Source organism: Natrix helvetica, assembly GCF_964273705.1.
Source record: "Natrix helvetica genome assembly, chromosome: 6".
Classification (NCBI taxonomy): Eukaryota; Metazoa; Chordata; class Lepidosauria; order Squamata; family Natricidae; genus Natrix; species Natrix helvetica.
In genome coordinates this window covers 46,299,546-46,317,912 of record NC_138553.1, presented here as the reverse complement: position 1 = coordinate 46,317,912, position 18,367 = coordinate 46,299,546, and the positions used below count along the sequence as shown (strand labels likewise).

General features: G+C 33.9%; 1 protein-coding gene across 1 annotated transcript in view; it reads left to right on the top strand.

Moving 5' to 3' along the window:
* LGR5 (leucine rich repeat containing G protein-coupled receptor 5) overlaps positions 1 to 18,367 on the top strand; it is a 63,389-nt gene that overhangs the window by 10,833 nt on the left and 34,189 nt on the right. The window contains exons 2-4 of the mRNA XM_081957328.1: positions 6,940 to 7,011; positions 12,458 to 12,529; positions 14,081 to 14,152. Coding sequence (XP_081813454.1) covers positions 6,940 to 7,011; positions 12,458 to 12,529; positions 14,081 to 14,152 — 216 coding nt within the window. The remainder of the gene's footprint in view (positions 1 to 6,939; positions 7,012 to 12,457; positions 12,530 to 14,080; positions 14,153 to 18,367) is intronic.

Sequence of the window (18,367 nt, the reverse complement as noted above, 5' to 3'; positions counted from 1 at the left end):
AGAAAGGAAACCACCCAAATGGCAGAAGAACAAAAGATCAACTCCTAATTAACAAGATGACTCTGGAAAACTGCAAGAAAAGGATGACCAACCTGAATGCAGCATGCATTGATTACAGAAGGCATTCGACTCCCTGATACATGATTGGATAATCAAGTGCCCAGAAATAACAGGGGTCAGTAGAAACATCAGAAGCACTGTGCAAAAATTAATGGCACAATAGAAGGCAGAGTTACTGGCTAATGGTAATAGAATGGGAGAGATTAACATCAAGAAAGGAATCTTCCAAGGAGACTTACTATCACCACTATTGTTTGTCATTGCATTGATTCCTCTGTCAACAATACTGAATAACTCAGACTATGTCTCCCAAACATCAAAAACATCGGCCAGGCTTTACATGGATGATTTGAAGCTATATGGAAAAACACCATCTGAAATAGAATCACTGCTCTACATTGTCCATATATACTGCCAAGATATTGGACAAATATGCCATGCTTATTTGATGCCCTGTGGAAATAATTTCAAGAGTCTGGATGAAGACAATCACTATAAATATCTGGGCATCCTTCAAGCTAATTTCATCAAACATAATGGAGTCAAGTAAAAGATTAGAAATGAATATTTCAAGAGAGTGAAGAAGAGTTTACAATCAGTGGTGGGATGCAAACATTTTTACTTTGGCTTGGTGGGCGTGGCTTGGTGGGCGTAGCAGGGGAACGATATTGCAAAATCCCCATTCCCTCCCCCCTCTTAGCAGAAGGATACTGTAAAATCTCCATTTTACCCCACTTCAAGGGAAGGATACTGTAAAATCTCCATTTCCACCCCACTCCTGGAGGAAGGATAATGTAAAATCTCCATTTCCAACCCACTCCTGGGGGAAAGATACTGTAAAATCTCCATTTCTACCCCACTTCAGGGGAAGGGTACTGTAAAATATCTATTTCCACCCCACTCTTGGGAGAAGGATACTGTACAATTCCCATTCCCACCCTACCCCACTAACTTGCTTTCCAGTTCCGTTCTCCTGTGAAGGGCAACAAAAGAAGACCCAGCCGATCAACTGCGACTCCATCAGCTGGGACTTGGGAGGCAGCAAATAGATGGGGGTGGAGCCAGTCAGAGATGGTATTTGCCAGTTCTCTGAACTACTCAAAATTTCCACTACTGGTTCGCCAGAACCGGTCAGAACCAGGTGAATACCATCTCTGCTTACAATCCAAACTTGTTGGAGGAAATATAATGAAGGTACTAAACACCTGGGCAATTCCAATCATTAGATATACCACTAGAATAATGGACTAAAAGCCCTGGATAGAAAGACCAGAAAAATATTGATAATGAATATTTATCTATGCAGCAATATTGACAGACTCTACCTACCAAAATAAAGGCAAGTAAGGGTAGTACCAATAGTAATAGGCTCCTTGGGTGTAATTCCAAAACAACTGCAGCACCACTTGAACATCATTGGCATTGACAAATTTGCCATCAGTCAATTGCAAAAGGAACAGCTTCCATCCTGCAACGATATCTGTAACACCATCAAAAATATCCACATCTGCCTATCCCAGATCCTTGATAAGGATTTGAGAGATAGACAAATGCCAAATCCAGTCTAAATATCTGGCTGATTGTGTGAGGATCAACAACAACAACAACAACAATAAAATTGAGATCCAGATATGGATAATTTGAAGAAAAAAAGATATACTGCTGCTTGACAAATGTCATTTAAATTTCAAAACCATCAATAACCTATTGAATATTTAAAAGGAAACTATTCCCCAGAATAGAAAGGGCAGCTCTGAAATATCTCATTGATTGTTCCTCTTCCCTCCTTTCTTTTTTTCATCTGACAATTTCATCCATATTCATCAATAGCTTTGTTTCATATTTGAAACACTAAAATGCTGTGGCTTTGAAAAGGGGAGGGTAAGTTTCCTTTTAGATACATTTATGTATAACTGAATATACCAATCCACTATTGTGTTAACCATGAGAACTGAATGGAGTAGTTCCTAAGAAAAGATTGGTATCCTGGTTAACTTTTGAATAATCTTTTTGATATAGGTTTTTTTAATGTAGAAGCTGGAAATGCTAGAATAAATGGACCAATTGAACACATGTTATACCTGGCTTCCTATTAGCTTTTGGATGCAATTTAAATTGCTACAAATTTATTTAAATTGGAACCAGAAAATTAAGTAACTGTTAAGTAGTGTGATTGTTAAGCGAGGCATCATGTGACCACTCTTGATTTTACGACCTTTTTTGCCAGTCATTAAGTGAATCATTATGATCATTGAGAGACAACATGTGACCACAATTTACAAGCTTCCCCGCTGGCTTTCCGTTTGCTTGTTAGTCATTAAGAGAGGACTACCTGTAGTTTTAGCCTATGTAGCCCTTTACAGCCTAGTGCTGCAAGAGAGCTGGTCCAACAACTTGCTGGAAAAAGCACCTAGTTGTCCCTCATTTTGAGAAGATGCTTCAAGTAAAGCACCTTAACACCACATTCGGTCCTTTGCTAGGTTACTCTCTTCTTTATTTATCCTGGAACTCACTGTCTTAATCTATTCTATAGCCAAGAAAAGATTACTACCACCTTCATTCTTAGCCATCAACTGTAAATTATTTTGTAAATCTTAAACATTAATCTAGATTTTTCACTTTTTCTTCTACTTTTATATTAAATTATTTAAAATCATTTTTTATTTCCAGGCATAAAGTGATTTTATGGTAATATCTTAAATTGTTAGTGTTTGACTTTCAGTTTTAATTCTACCTGTCTTTTCTTCCATTTCTGCTTTTTATATAATATATTTGCTATGTAAAGTAGTAACAATGTGTAAACTCTCCTTTCATAGCTTTTTCTACTGGATCTAGTTAATAAAGTAATACTTTTTTTATATTGTCCTATTTTCACCAAAACTGTCCTAAAACTGGAATTGTTGCATTTTTCAGTTCATAGAATAATGAGCATTTGAAGAGAAAATGAGAACCGTGTGATGGTGATCTGCTAAATCTAACCCTTCCTTGAACTTCTTTTCACAGTGCCTTGGCACTATGACTTTTTTATGCCTGGTTATGCTATAATTACAGGTAGTCCTCTACTTACAACCATTCATTTACTGATCGTTCAAAGGTACAATGGCACTAAAAAATGACTTATGGCAGTTTTTCAGACTTACGACCATTGCAGCATGGTCATATGATCAAAATTCAGATGCTTAGTAACTGGCTAATATTTATGATGGTTGCAATGTCCCAGTGACAAGCAAAGTCAGTGGGTAAGCCAGATTCACTTAACAATCAAGTTACTAACTTAATAACTGCAATGATTCACTTAACAACTATGAGAAGAAAGATTGTAAAATGAGACAAATTTCACATAACTACCGTCTTCCTTAGATGAGGATACCTATAAGTAACCTTTGTAGAAAAGGGAAAGAAGTATAAAATTAGTTTCTGGAAGGGTTGAGTAGTGACATGTAGGTTCTTAAATTGCCCCCAGAAACAATGCCAGCACATACACTTGTGACAGATCATACAACCTGTGGGACTACAACTAAACAATCATATAGTCTTTTTTTGAAAAATTAGAAACACTAAATGTAAAATTAGTTTGCATATTTTTCTCAAAACTAAATTGTGTGACCATTCATGATTTATGTCTTGCACGCCATTGCCCAAATACAATGTAAGTCTGACACATGAATTTTCTTTTGTTTTGTTTTTTTGATAATTTATTGCTCACTATATTAAGTTCTTTGATTTCTTTCTATTCCTGGTCATATTAGGCATACCAGTCCAGGAGGTGCCATAGTCAATGTATTAGTTTGGTTAGTTAATACATAGCCAATGTATTTAGTACCTGAACAAAGGCAGTTTGTGCTTCTGAAGCCACCTTGGCTTTGAGCGATAAAGCTCATATTTTAGGAAACATGCAGCATTTTTTTAGAATAGGTTGCCTACTTCTGAAAATTACACATCCCAAGGACTTCCATTTTGTCTACATTTATTCTATGTTTATTGCCCTCATTCAGCAGTGTATTTTATGTACTGGTCCAGCAATCACAGATCGTATTTAATTCTGATGACAATGAGAACTCCTATTGTCAGTATGTAATTTTCAATCTAACAGTATATCATGACTGATAAAAGTCAAACCTGCCAAGCCTTGAAGCCCAAATACAAAACTAAACTTTAGAATTTCATCATCAAAAATTAAGTGTCCTAATATTTTCCTAATTGATTCAGCGCTACCTTTGGAACAATTACCTCATTTTATATACTACTAATAGTTAACCAATAATTACCTTTTCAAGGATACTCCATTATATTCAACGTTCTCATAGCTGTCTGTTTTATTTTTCTGTAACATGAGAGTCCTTGTTAAGCAGTACATTTTAGGTTATTTCCTTCCCAGCCCACAATTACTATAATAAACCTGGAGTTTTTAAAAAGTATATATTATATTTTAAATAACTGATATATTTATTCTAAGCTTGTATACAGAATTAGAAAACACTCATTCAATAAACAACATGTAATAATGTATGTATATGTTAAAATAATTTTCCAAGTGTGAAATTAAAATGGTATCTTTCAACATTTTGACACATAGGGCTGTAAACCAAAATATCTTTTGTGCGTATGTTGTTAGCAGCAGGGGTTACCATACTCAGAAAGATAAGAGTTCTAAAAATTACCAGAATCTTGAAATAAGCTTAGAAAATAATCAGTAATCATATAGTTCTTTCATTATCATATGATCATGATACCATAAACCAGTCTGTAGCCCAGCTGTTGCATTTTGTATGAAAAGAAAATCCAGATGCTTTTATGGACAGCACACTAGAGTCTAGACAAGATTTAATTAAGGCATAGAAAATTGTTTACTGATTAGAATATCTCACTACCAACACTACAGTAGATGGACCATAACTACTTCCATATCATGACTGTAATTGTATTGCATTGCATTGTAATTTATTATTGTTAATTCTTAATATTTTTAGTATGTTTTAATTTCTGTAAACCATCTGAAGTCTAAATTGGGACAGGGATAAGCCATATAGTGAACAAGCAGATAATTGTTATGTAAATAATTAACTCAGCTGCCAAATTCTAACATAATTTCTTTTCTTCATTCACTAAAATAATTACAATATTTTAATGAAATCAGTGGCATAAAAAAGAAAGAAAAGAAAGAAATGAAAAAAAAGAGGGAAGAGCTTTACATCCATTGTTTTCATCAGCTCACAATGTAACTATTGTTCCCATAAAGCATCACTCCAGAGATGCTCCGATGATTAAAATGATGCAGTGATGGTTATGGAAGGATTAAAATAGGGGCTGCAATAACAAACCTTGCTGAAGATATTGCTTATTTGTACCAATAAATTTAACATTTACTTTGTCAAGGAGAGAAGAGGTGAGATAAAGTGGCGGATCGATTCGGCCTTTTGTTGGGCTAGGACCAGTGGTAGGTTCAGGATCCCATTCCAATAGGTACGATTGGAATGGGCCTGGCATCGTCCACATGGACGTGTGCACGCACATATGTTGTACTTTCAGTGACACCTCCACAAGCCTCTGCGATGCTCCAGCTGCTCAGTGGAGCTTCACGCAGGCATTGTACACACCGTGCGTGGAAGCGCCAAAGACTTTAAAGACAGGTAAGGAGAACGGTCGGGCAGGTGGGCCTGCGGAACACCGTACTGGAACAGTACCCGGTGCTCTGGGCAGGCTCTGGTACACCCATACCAGGGCGTACTGCCTGCAACCCACCACTTGCTAGGACCCTCAATGAATGCTTATAGTATAATTGAGGGTACAGGGTAAATTTTGCAACATTGTGTGCCCATCATGTCTATGGAGATTCTCAATCATCCAGGTCATAGTTGTCCCAAATGGCTTTCTTAAAACACCAACTGGACTTTCTTGTTTCATTGAAAACATTTTGCTTTTCCTCCAAGAAGCTTCTTCAGTTGCATGGCCATGGATTTTTGCCTTAAATGGACAAAACCTACTTAATCATTACATTATATTGTTTCTTAAAATACAGTAGAAAAAGCAGTAATTTCTACACAAACCAATTAAAACAAGATATTACATACAAATAAAGTTGAGAGATCTAGAAAAAGTTATTGGTTTTCTATGACATGAACTGCAGAATCCCACCAAGAAATGTGATATGAAGATGAAGTTCTCTGAGCTTGTGGGTTGTTTCCAAATGTTTCATTACCAGGCTAGGTAACATCTTCAGTGGAGTTTAGGGTTTATGATTTACAGAATTCCCTTGTAAGTTCAGAGAATGAACCTTCACCCTCATCCTACACCTGAGCTACAGATATTCACCACTATGGCAAGTGTGATATATCTCAAAGAATTATTTTTACAGATTGGAATAGTAAGGTAAAGCAAAATACAGTGAAAGTGAAATTCACTTTATCTTTAAAATGTAGATATAATAAAAAATCACTCTTCTATGTTAATCCGTCTAAGATAGGGGGCTGCGGTGGCTCACCTGGTTAGAATGCTAAGTCAGAAAACCATTGAGAGGTTGACAGCTCAGCAGTTCAAAACCTGAGGAGGAGCCCATCAATTTGTCCAAGCTCCTGCAAACTTAGCAGTTCAAAAGCATGCAAATGCAAATAGATAAAAAGGTACCACTTTGGTGGGAATATACTAGGGACATGAAAGCAGCTCCTTGGACATCCCCGGGACAATGGTGAGGTTTAACATACTTACTTGCATAATATGTCAGAGAAATAATTGAGTTTGTCTAAGTTAAAAAGCTTAATACTATCAGCTCTAGGATAAGAAATATTTGTATTTGTTGCTATTTACATATTCCTTAAGATGTATTATTTATCAGCTAAACAATGCAGTTATATTTCAGTCTTTTTTATTTTTCCTTTACAGTGACCTCAGTATGAATAATATCTCTAAACTGCCCTTGAACTCTCTGCATAAACTCCGCTTCCTCGAAGAGCTGTATGTACCACTGTATCCTTGACTGGCATAGCTGAAAATTAAATATATTTCTGGGATTTTCTTTTCTACTTACTTTGAATATCAGTTTACATGACATGAAAAAGCTGTGAGTTTTGACACATACGGAAACATTTAGTTAAAATGCACTTACCACTCCTACCCACGCTGGGTAAAATGTTGCCATGAGGCTGCAAAATTTAAAGTGAAGACAGAGCTCCACAAATTAATTTTGTTAACAGTTGTTTAAAAAAAAACATAATTGCTATTTGGATATACTTAAGCAGCAGGATATTAAAAGTTTGAATGCTGGCTCGTGTTTATTAAAATGGCAAGTAAAGTTATAATCAAAACCAAAACTCACTGATTGTCAAGGACACTGGCATTCATATTTGAGACTACTAAGTCATCTTGTAATCACTTTTAATTATAGTTTCCTTACTCTTTAGCTTTTAGCATCTCTCAAGGCTAACTATGCATTCATAGCACCTTGTGTAGCTTAGGTTTCTCATTCAGTGATTTGCTCACTTAAATGGAAAAAAATGCTCTAAAACCAAGTTAATCAAACACAGCATCACAAGTGGAATGTTGGAAAACACTCAACAAATATAAAATTAGGAATTTGGAAATGAGATATCACAAGTATTCTGGATAAATTCAGTAGACAGGGCCAAATTTTCTCATCTCTCTTACAAAAGTTATTCTACCCTTGGATATTCACTAATTACTTCTTTAAGATTCTGTATGCCCTACATAGAAGGGTCTTCAAAGCCCATATAGATGCTGTCCCTATTAGGTGACAGCTGATCAATATGCCAAACTTCCATATGAAGTGTGTATTGCTCAAACACAGAGGTTGAGTTTGTTTCATGCATCCTTTTAAGGTGATCAGTCATGCAACAGATCTGAAATCTGATAAACTCCACTGATAGTCAGAAGATTGAGGTATTCTTATTAAATGATCAATATCCAGATGTTTTGAAGGCAGTAGCAAATTTTATTTATAGCCTTAGTCTATAGAAATTTTTTGGTAACTTCAATGAATTGTTTAATTTACAAGGTTTCTTCCGTGTGTGTGTGTGTGTGTGTGTGTGTGTGTGTGTATTGCTAGATATGTATGCATTAAGAGTGTTCTGTATTTTAAATTTTGTGACTTGGTCTTGGGCTGTAAATAAACATAAATATATAAATAACCTGAGCTCTTATTCATAATGTTATTATCTATAGCTATGATCCCTAATTACTGATGAGTCACAAAAAACCCATCTCTAATTTAAATCTTGATTACAAGAAACAAATGTATCACATTCTAATTTCCCCTTTAAAATGCCAGAATTAATATTTATTCACTTAAGAGTAGAGTGCTATTGGAATTACCTTTCCTCATTTTAGGTGCTTTGTTTTGTATCTTCCTCCAAATGGAGACTTGAGCAGCTGGTATTAGATAGGCACCCGATCCTATTATAATACAATTTTTATCATTAAAACACATGAATACCTTCACTGTCTTCTATGAACACTGAGTAACATTCCTGTGTGAAATCTGGCCATTTGCTGAAATCTTGGGGAGCTGAACTCAGTATATTCTATTATTCTGCCAGTCACTCTCCTACAACTGCATATGAACACCATGTACTGTAGAACTTGCAGGCATGATTGTTTCTACAATTCTGAAAGAGAAAACCAGCAATGTTATTGGAGCTAGTCATGGCAATGTTGAGAGAAACGTATCTGATTTCTTTTCTAAGGCTGAAAAATCACCATCTCAAACAAAAGCAGAATGGGCAAATGTCCAAGCAGTTTTTTATGTACTGCTATTATTCAATAACTAAAACAGGTGCTATTAAAAGAATAATGCAAAGATAAATTCACTTGAGGAGAGATTTGTTCTTTCTTTCCTCCCCTATTCCAAAAGAATTATTTGGCAGCTGGTTTTAGATAATAACCATTGTGCAGAGTAAGTGACAAATGTTCCTTAAAATGCAGTTGATATAGCTAAGTTTCATGCCATTAAAAAAAGTGGGATGAAGAACTTGTGTGCTTTTTAACATTTCTTTGACCATCACTAAGAAAAAACTTCATAACATTATACAACATTTGGTAGGGAAGTACTAGGTTCAGTAAAATAGGCAATACAATTTCCGAATAAAGAAAAATGCTGGTTTACAAAAACTAAAAATTTAAAAAATAAATATGACTCTTTTTATTTAATTGTGATTTCATATACTGCCACTTTTAAAATGGAAGAAATGCATCACTTTGGAAGAAAGGCTGGTTCCAACTGGCTTTCCGTGTTCACTATATTGCATTTAAAAGTATCTTAATCTGTAATGATAACATGCAGTATAAGGTTGTAATTGCAAGTGCTGTCCCATATCTGTTACCATAATATTCTACTTGGCGGGAGTGTGGGAGAAGGAAAAAGGCCCTAACCCATGCAGACAGTTTCCAGGAATTCAACATGAAACTATATCTGGGAATTGATCCAGGCTGTTTGGAAGTTTTGCAGATCTATCTTTGTAAGTCCTGTTTAGTGCACAGCAGCCCAGAACAAAAGAGCAAAACTGAAAATGAGAAGCATTCTATCAGTTTGTTCCTTCTTTCTGACAAAGATTAATGGGGATGAAAAGCTCCAGGCTGTTAGAGTGTTTTCAGTGACTGCTTTAAAATGAATTGCTTGCTTGATCTTAATAGCCTGGACAGGTAAGAATTTCCACCAACAGAAGAATGGATTGCCACAAACTCCAGCAGTGCAGAAGAAAAAGAAAGTCAAGCTTTCTTTTGATATAGTACAGCAGGGGTGTTCAAACTTGGCAACTTTAAGACTTGTGGACTTCAACTCCCAGAATTCTGCAGTACAGTGGTAGTGGAGAAAAAAGGAGCTCGGCTTTTAAAATTAGTTAATGTCATTTGACCAAGCAGGTGCCAGTTCAGTTTTGAGTTTGGTAGAAGTTACCATGAATTAAAAGCAATTCTTCTCATTTCAACATGATTCAATTAATATGCAACAAATTTATAAAAAGATAATATGGATAAATCATCAGGCTAGAAACCAGGAGCTTATAAATCCCACTTTAGGCATGAAAGCCAGTTGGGCCAGTCATTCTCTCACAGGCTTGTTGTTATGGGAAAAATAGTAGGAGAAATGAGTATTAAACATATTCCCCGCTGAGTTATCTATAACAACAATGCAGGTGGGAAATAAATAAAATGCACAATAAATGGGATTCTTTGTCAAGTGGTCAGATGATAAATTATAGAACTAAATAAAAAATAACAATTGATTTTCCAGCAATATTCTCTATATTGAAAATTCTAAAATTGGTCACAACAAAAACAGATTCCTGAATGATATGAGTCTATTTTTATATATAAACATGGTTATAATGCAGATACCAGCTTTTGATTATACATTCTCAAAATACTGTATGATTTTCTCTGTAGTGATGAATTGTTTTCTATTCTGGTTTACAAAGGATGTAAACCAGAATAGCGCAGAATATTTAGTTATATTTTAAAGTACACTCATATATATATAAGATATGTCTGTCCCAAGTAGGCAGTAGCACATTGTAAATATACATCAGACTTGATAATGCAAATAAGGACACTATGTCATTGTTTAAAACATTAAAAAGTTAATGAAATTTTATCCAAGAAAATGTAACAGTCATTCTGAACACTTACTATATAATAAATAATAATGAACTCAGCAAGTAAATAGGACTCTATTGTAAATAATCATTCAAGGATGCACATGGGTACAGAAATGAACACATGGATGTTCAGCATAAAGTTTACATTTTTAGACACTGATTGAACTTCAAACTTTTATTTACTTCATTGTTATATTTGGAATCTTATAAATTTAAAATAGAACAGAATAAAATGAAAACACTATCAAAATGAAACCAGATCAATACATAATTAGAACAATTTCATTCCAATGTTGGACAAAGACAGAGGAGTTCTAGATACCTTTAATGAAACTTAATGGGGAGATTTTGAGCCAATCATTATTATTAGCCTATCTTATGTCACAGAATTGTTGGGATCAAATGAAGGGAGATCGCCACATAATCTGTCTTGAGCTCTGAAACAAAAAAAATGGATATAAATCTAATAAAGAAAAATTATATGTACGATATATAATACATTTACTGAATAATCAATAGAGAAATTTAAAGAGATACCAGTAGTTCAGTGTGATTTGATTTTCTGTGATTCATTGTTTTCTAAATAATTGCTTGACTTTTTGGATTGTGAGAACCCAGCCAGTTATAACTTAGTCAATAAAACATATTTAAAGCCAATTGTGGCTTAATGGAACTTGTGAGCACAATCATGGTCAGCCATTATGTTTCTCATAATACTTGAAAATTATGTGAACAATGCATATTATTTGACAGCTGACAGTATATAAAATTAACTAACAAATGCTGAGATCCTGTCTTATCGCTCCTGATAATGTGGCCTTTAAGTGAATACATCTCAAAATTCTTCAGGCTAGAGACTCTTGCTATTATTCTTATAACATCTATTGCAACCCATAGATTGTAAAATCACATTCAACTATTCAAGGGCTAGAGATCAAGTTTATTCCAAGAAATTTAAAAACATGCTAGCATAAATTGCAGTGCATCTAAAATGTTGTTGCTGATGTTTACGATTCTTATGGGTGCATAAAGTAGACATAAAGACTTTTCTCCTTTTGGCATAGATAAGCCAATGAGATAACTTGATTAATGTTATATCAACTGTAGTAGGAATGGGCATTTGAAGATAATAGGACAGACCTAGGACAGGCCAACAGGGCAGGACAACTAGACACACTTCCATTTTCTAGCAAAGAAAACAACTAGGAAATTAAGAAAGAACAGCTGTAAGATGAATGGCAATCCAAATCCAAAGCAGTGTTGTTTACATAAAAAAGACAACAAAAGAGTGATTGTGAAGTTTTAAAAACAGATTATTTTTAATTTTATCTCTTTCTGCCTGTTAGATAGGGGGTGTTTATATATTGATTGGAGCTCATTTGCTTATGTAAATTCAAAGCTGATGAAGTTTCTACTTCAGAAAAAGTGCTTCCTCTGACTATGTTTGTGTCTTGTGGAAGAACTATAAAGTTATCATAATGATATACAACTAGTGGACCATCCACAGCCTAGAATGTTGAATTATTTGCTACTGAAGCAGAACAGATTGAACAATTACACATGTAACATAAAGTAGATTTATTGAGGCAAACTACATTTGCCCAGCTGCTTGTAAATGGACTGTATAGTTACAGGATGTTTTGCACAGAACATTAATTATGACAAAACAGAGCTCTTAAACAACTACTTCTGGCTCTCTGGTTGTTCCAACACTGCTGTCTTGAACATTTTAACATCCAAATTAATTCCACATGAGATGAAATCTGTTTATCTTTTATCTTTTAACCCTGTAGGCGTCTGGCAGGAAATAGCTTGACATATATTCCCAGAGGAGCATTTGCTGGACTCTTTAGACTTAAAGTATTGTAAGTAAATTATAGTATTGTTTTATATATTTTGGGTGATGTATTAAAATTTGGGAATTTATGGTAATTAAAGCACACTGTATTTAAAGCTAAAATATTTATTTTGATGCAGCTCTTTATAATAAAATATGTCTTCACTTTCTTAAAGAATTTTCCAAAACCAATTTACTAATGAAATTAGCATCTTTGTATAATATCAGAGGAAATCTGATTTTATATAAATGCTTGCTTCTTTAACTTTAACAAAGGACATGTTTTGGTTTCCAAAGAATATTCTATTGATAATTCTGCTGATGAAAATATTAATTTTTATTTCTAGTTTCATTTTTAATGGCAAAAATAGAAAATGAACAAATTAATAACATAGTTATTATATAGTAACTATTAATATTTACAGATTGTATCTTTTTTCTCTTTATAGATGCATTCAATCTGGAAAAAATATTGTTATTTTTGCTTAAAGCTATAGAATATTTTTTCACTTTCCTAGGATTGTCATAATTTATGAATCTAACCTAATACAGAAGGAAAAAAATCATGTAGACCTAACAATTACAAGTATCTTGCATTACTGAAGATTATCTCATAAATTGCATTGGATATTTGATACTTGGTAAATGTTATATCAAATGCAGAATTCAGATGTATCTCACAAATCTATCATAGCAGATCTTTGAAGGGACCACTATTCAATTTTCTTACTAGATAACAATAAAGATGCAATGTTTTTGTCTAGTTTTTTTAAAATATATATTTTGGATTTTTTATTGTAATCTTTCGAGTAAAATAAAAGATCGATTAAAAAAAACCTCTAGGTTCAGTTTTCTAGCTGAGCAAAATGCCATTGTAGCCTGCCTCAAATTTTCCTGGTCAGCAAGATTATATTTTTATGGATCACTTCGTTTGATCATTAATTCTAAAGCCTACATTGAGAAATCAGATGAGCAAAAGCTAGGTCAAATATGCAGCTAATCAATCCAGCTCTTGGTAATATTAATCAAGTCAGGTTCCTCAGTAATTACAGTCTTGTTGTACCCAGCTAATGGAAAGCTACTGGATTTAACTCTCTTACAATAAGAATCCCCAGCCACAGTCCATGGACTGGCACTGGTCCGCAGCATGCCAGAAACTGGTCCACTCAAGCAAGTGTACCCCCATCCACTGGATGCAGGCAGCACACAAAATCATGCCTTCTCCAGTCTATGGAAAAACCTATTTCCAAGGAACTGATACCTGGTGGTCAAAATGTTGAGGGCTACTTACAGCTCTGTAGGGAAGGTTAAATTGAGTGATAAAGCAGATGCAGTTTTTAAAAACAGTTTCATGACAGTGGAAACTTGAAATCTAGGTTTCTAATATTCTAACCCTTGAATAAAGTGTACATCACAATACCAAAACAGTTATTGAACCTAAAATACAGGTTTGGTATAGCAGTAATTAGCAAGATTTTTCTATGGAATTATTAATGTAATTTATATTTGTAGTTCTAATTAGCATAAGACAACAAAATTAACTATCTTTTTGGTTTACCTATTTTATGTACTAATATAGAATGCTTCAGAACAATCTGTTAAGACAAGTTCCTTCCGAAGCACTTCAGAACCTACATTCTCTCCAGTCTCTGTAAGTACACACATTTTTTTTATGTCAATTTGTGTTTTTTAGAGTTAATCCCAAAATATATTATTCAAGCTATCTTCAGAACTGGAGCCTCCATTTGTGCTGACATATTTGAAGAGTGCTCAGGTGGTAGAAAAGTACATTTGGATCTTTGCAGTTCTGACTGCAGTTCTCATTTTCTGCCTACAATAGCAGGAAATATATAAACATGAAGAAATAATTGTAATGCTCTATCTTCTTACTGCCTTTTTGTTTAGCTTTGGTTTTGTTCCTTTTCATTACAACAAAAGGGAAGGTATCTGTTCTAAATTTAATCCAACAATAGAGTTATCACTGGCAGAGCTTTGCTACTTCAGTTCACAGAACCACACTGTCTTCAATAACTTTGTTCAACTACCTCACTTTATAGAAGTGGCTTCTGTGACCCAGTGCAATACCTAGAAAGAGGAGACCATTTTACTGGGCCCTATCAAATGGGTGCTTCATAAAAGTAATACATTAGGGTGCTGTGCAGGCCAAATAAATATCTGCTGAGTCTAAGAAACATCAGAGAGCTGGGGAGGGATGGGAGGGGGGGGGAGAATGGTTTAGGCACCAGTTGCAGAAGATTCCTGTTATATCTCTTCTTTGAATTCCCTAATGGTGGCATTTCTGCCACAAGGAAGGCTGGGTGGGATACAAAGTTGGAGTTATTATTAGATTTCTTCTTTGAGAACCTACTGTAAGTCTAACAGTTGCAGTTGTAGACTCAAGAAATTGCAAAAAAAAATAACATTGAAACTAGGGCACTAATAATTCAACTCAATAAATCAATAAAATTGCATCTGAAGTTGTAAAAATATAAATTTCATCTGAATTATAAGGGATATATTTTTCTCCCAGAACTGTAATGCTTAATACTTAAATAATGTAATATAAATAAATAAATAATTTATTTTCCTCAACATTTTGATATAACTTTTTCAATATGGCAAATCCTTCCATTTAAATGTAGTGGCCACTATTAACTGTGAAAATAAAAAAAAATATTAAAGATGGTTCATTACTGTGCCAGACCCACTCTTGTGTAAATGCATCATGACATCAGATCCAAGTATGTAAATCATGGAATTTGCAGTGTGATATTGCCACATGTTTTGTCACTTGCCCCCCTGCGCCCACTACAGATGACTAGACATGTACAATTTTAATAAATGTTATTTCAAAGTTAAAATGCAAACTTCAATCGAAAAAAGGGAAATAAAAACAAAGCAAAACTAAACAAGACAAAAATATGCATAAAGAGATAAACATACACATAAAGTGCCCCCCCAGTTGAACCTTAATAAATATATTTCAACAATAATAGTTCCCCTTGCAAAACAGCTCTACAATTTACAATCTTCTAAATCATTATTTCCCCAGTTGATTTGACCTTCTATCTATTCTTAAAAAAAACATTTAACAGATAAACCCAACCACAAAAACAAACTTGAAAGCCCTCTGTTAGCAATCTATTATTATATTTCACAATACAATATGCAATAAGCTTTTTAAATTCATTCTCCTTTCAGCCTTCTTCAACAAGCCTGCAGTTCTCAAACAAATCTCCTTCAATTCTATCAGCAATAAATTGACTTCCAATCCACACAATTTTAAGTGTGATTTAGCTGCTGTTATCCAAGTGTCATCCGTCAGTTGATTTATAACTGTTGTTAAATCATCAAACCTTTTATCGAAATTTTCATTCACAGCTTATAATTTGAAAAGCATTTTGTTTTCAGAGGCTTTGACATTAAATTGATATGGCTCTAGCCTTTTTATGTCTCTTTTTGTGGGCATTCTTAAGAGTATATAATATATAATGTTCAATATCTTTAATGTATTATTATTTTCATTTTTAATATAATCCAAATTTGTTTTATAACCAAACTTTCACAACAAGCATAGGCAAGTCCTCTCAAGGACAAAAGAAGTACATGTTCCATAACAGAATGACCACAGGAAAATTAAAATAATATTTCCCATAATAGAGAGTAAACAGAAAAGAAAGGGAAATTCCAATCTCTTTAGAAAAAAAAGAAAAAAGAGCAGAGAGATATATAAAAGAAAAATAAAATGGCAAAGTTCTTTTAAAAGTAAAATACAAAATCCTTGCAGTAGAAATCTGATGCAAATGTAAATCAAATCACTTTCATGAGTAAGGAGAAAGTCTCTCCACCACTGGTGTCCATGTAGCAAAAGCAAAAGTGTTTCATAACTCCAAAGCAAAGCAGTAAAAAAAGGGTAAAATTTACATTTTATGTCCTGCAGAGGGGTATAAAATAAATCAGCATTAAACTAGCCAATGAATTAAAGATGTAAGTTAAAAGCAAAAAAAAAAAAAAAAGGTTCAAAAGCTGATGTTTAAAACCAAGGTGTATCTTTAAAAAAACAGTGACAGGAAAAGATAATCTTCCAACCTCTCTTACCAAGAATTGCAATCATCTAGATTTCTCTTCCTTGACAAATACACGGTCATTTAAGGATCATCTTGGGTCATTCCTGGTTCTTCCATTCAAATCTGGAGAGCCTGGTGCCAAAGGGCCAGCTTTGGCAGCAACTGTTTGTTGGCAGGGGGGGAAAAAGTCATCCCAGTGCTCAGCCATTATGTGGAAAACTACTTTTACAATTTTAAATCAAATTGAGAATAATATGTAATTATTTTACTATTTTACTACTTTATTTCTGAATTTAGAAATAACTCTTTTGCATTTAAAATAACCTGTGGATGGCTAAAAATCACAGTTATGCATGTTTATGTGTGATGGCAACCATTTATTCTTCAATGTAATTTTTAAAGGAAAGTACTGCTGAATCTGAAAAGATTCGGCAAGAAAATACTAAAGTAACCATGAAACTTAATTATATTAATTATGAAGTGGAAATTCTGATCATTTATGACAGTAAACTTCAGTCTAACATTTGCCATTAGAAGAAAATGGACTGTAGTAATGATAGCTCATATAAACAATGGGCCCTTTATTGAGGCAGAGATACTTAAAACTTCAGTTCCATTTCTAAATAACTATCTCACTGTCCTTTATTCTTGGTTTTAAATATCTTTCCAAAAGGTAGGAAAGATAAATAAGTAAGAAAACAGAGGAGTTGGGGACCCTAGCTAAGCACTGGTGTTTGGTAACAGAATTAAAATAAAAAGAGAATGAGAGTGGTCAGCAGGAACTTTAAACAGCTGTGGATCAGGCTCCAGATAAAGTGATACATTCATGTGCAGAATAGGGACTATCCATTTGAAAGAAGATAGTGGGCAAATGCGACCTCTTCAACAAAAAGAATTAGAACAATTTATTTTGTTGTAAATGAGCTTGGAAAAGGTCTGTTGAGATTTAGTTTCTTGTTCTGTATAGCCTAGTAATTTTCTTTCCATAGTCTGCTTCTAGTCTTGGTTTTCTATTTAAAAAGTAATTCAAACGTTTGTTCCTCTTTTTTAATTTTCAACTTTGAAACCATGGGGAAATAGCAGTTGTATAAAAATCAATTAGATCAGCTTACAAAATAAAGGTTGTTCAAGAAATTACAAGCTTTATAATTAGTATTCATTTGGTCTGGATATTGTTAACCACTTTATCTAATTCAGTGGCAAATAAATGAATTTACTGTTGTCTAGTTAATCTTACTGCTTTTTTACTGCACACTATTCTTTCTACTGTAAATGTATCTGGTGTTTGCCCGGAAACTATTTCCTTCCATATTCATTTGTTGTACAGCATGAAACAAATTTTTATACTCTGAATTTTCCAGCTTTAGACTGTTATAATGCTATTGTTGTAGGAGTATGCAGTCATCAAGTAACAAGTCCTAATAGATAGTTGGCTGTAGCTGCATAGATCCTGCATGTAGTAAAAATAAGAGCAGTTTGCATGTAAAAGCCCAGGCCTCTTGATGCTCTCTCAGAAGAATTTTGCTTAATGTGGCATATGCAATGGCTGTCAAACTAATTGTTTATTTTTATTCAGTCTGCAGCCCAGTCTACAAAGAATTATAATTGGTTATCATATGTTTACTAGTCTGCTTATTGTCTTTTAACTAAAATGAAGCATGGCTTTAAAAAAGTATTCTAAAGCAACAAGCATACTTTCTTTGTGATAATTTGAAGTAATTTGTATGTTTTAAGACCATAATTTTGGTAATTTCTTCCAACAATAATAAATGTGTGTTCTTATAAACAAAAGACTCTCA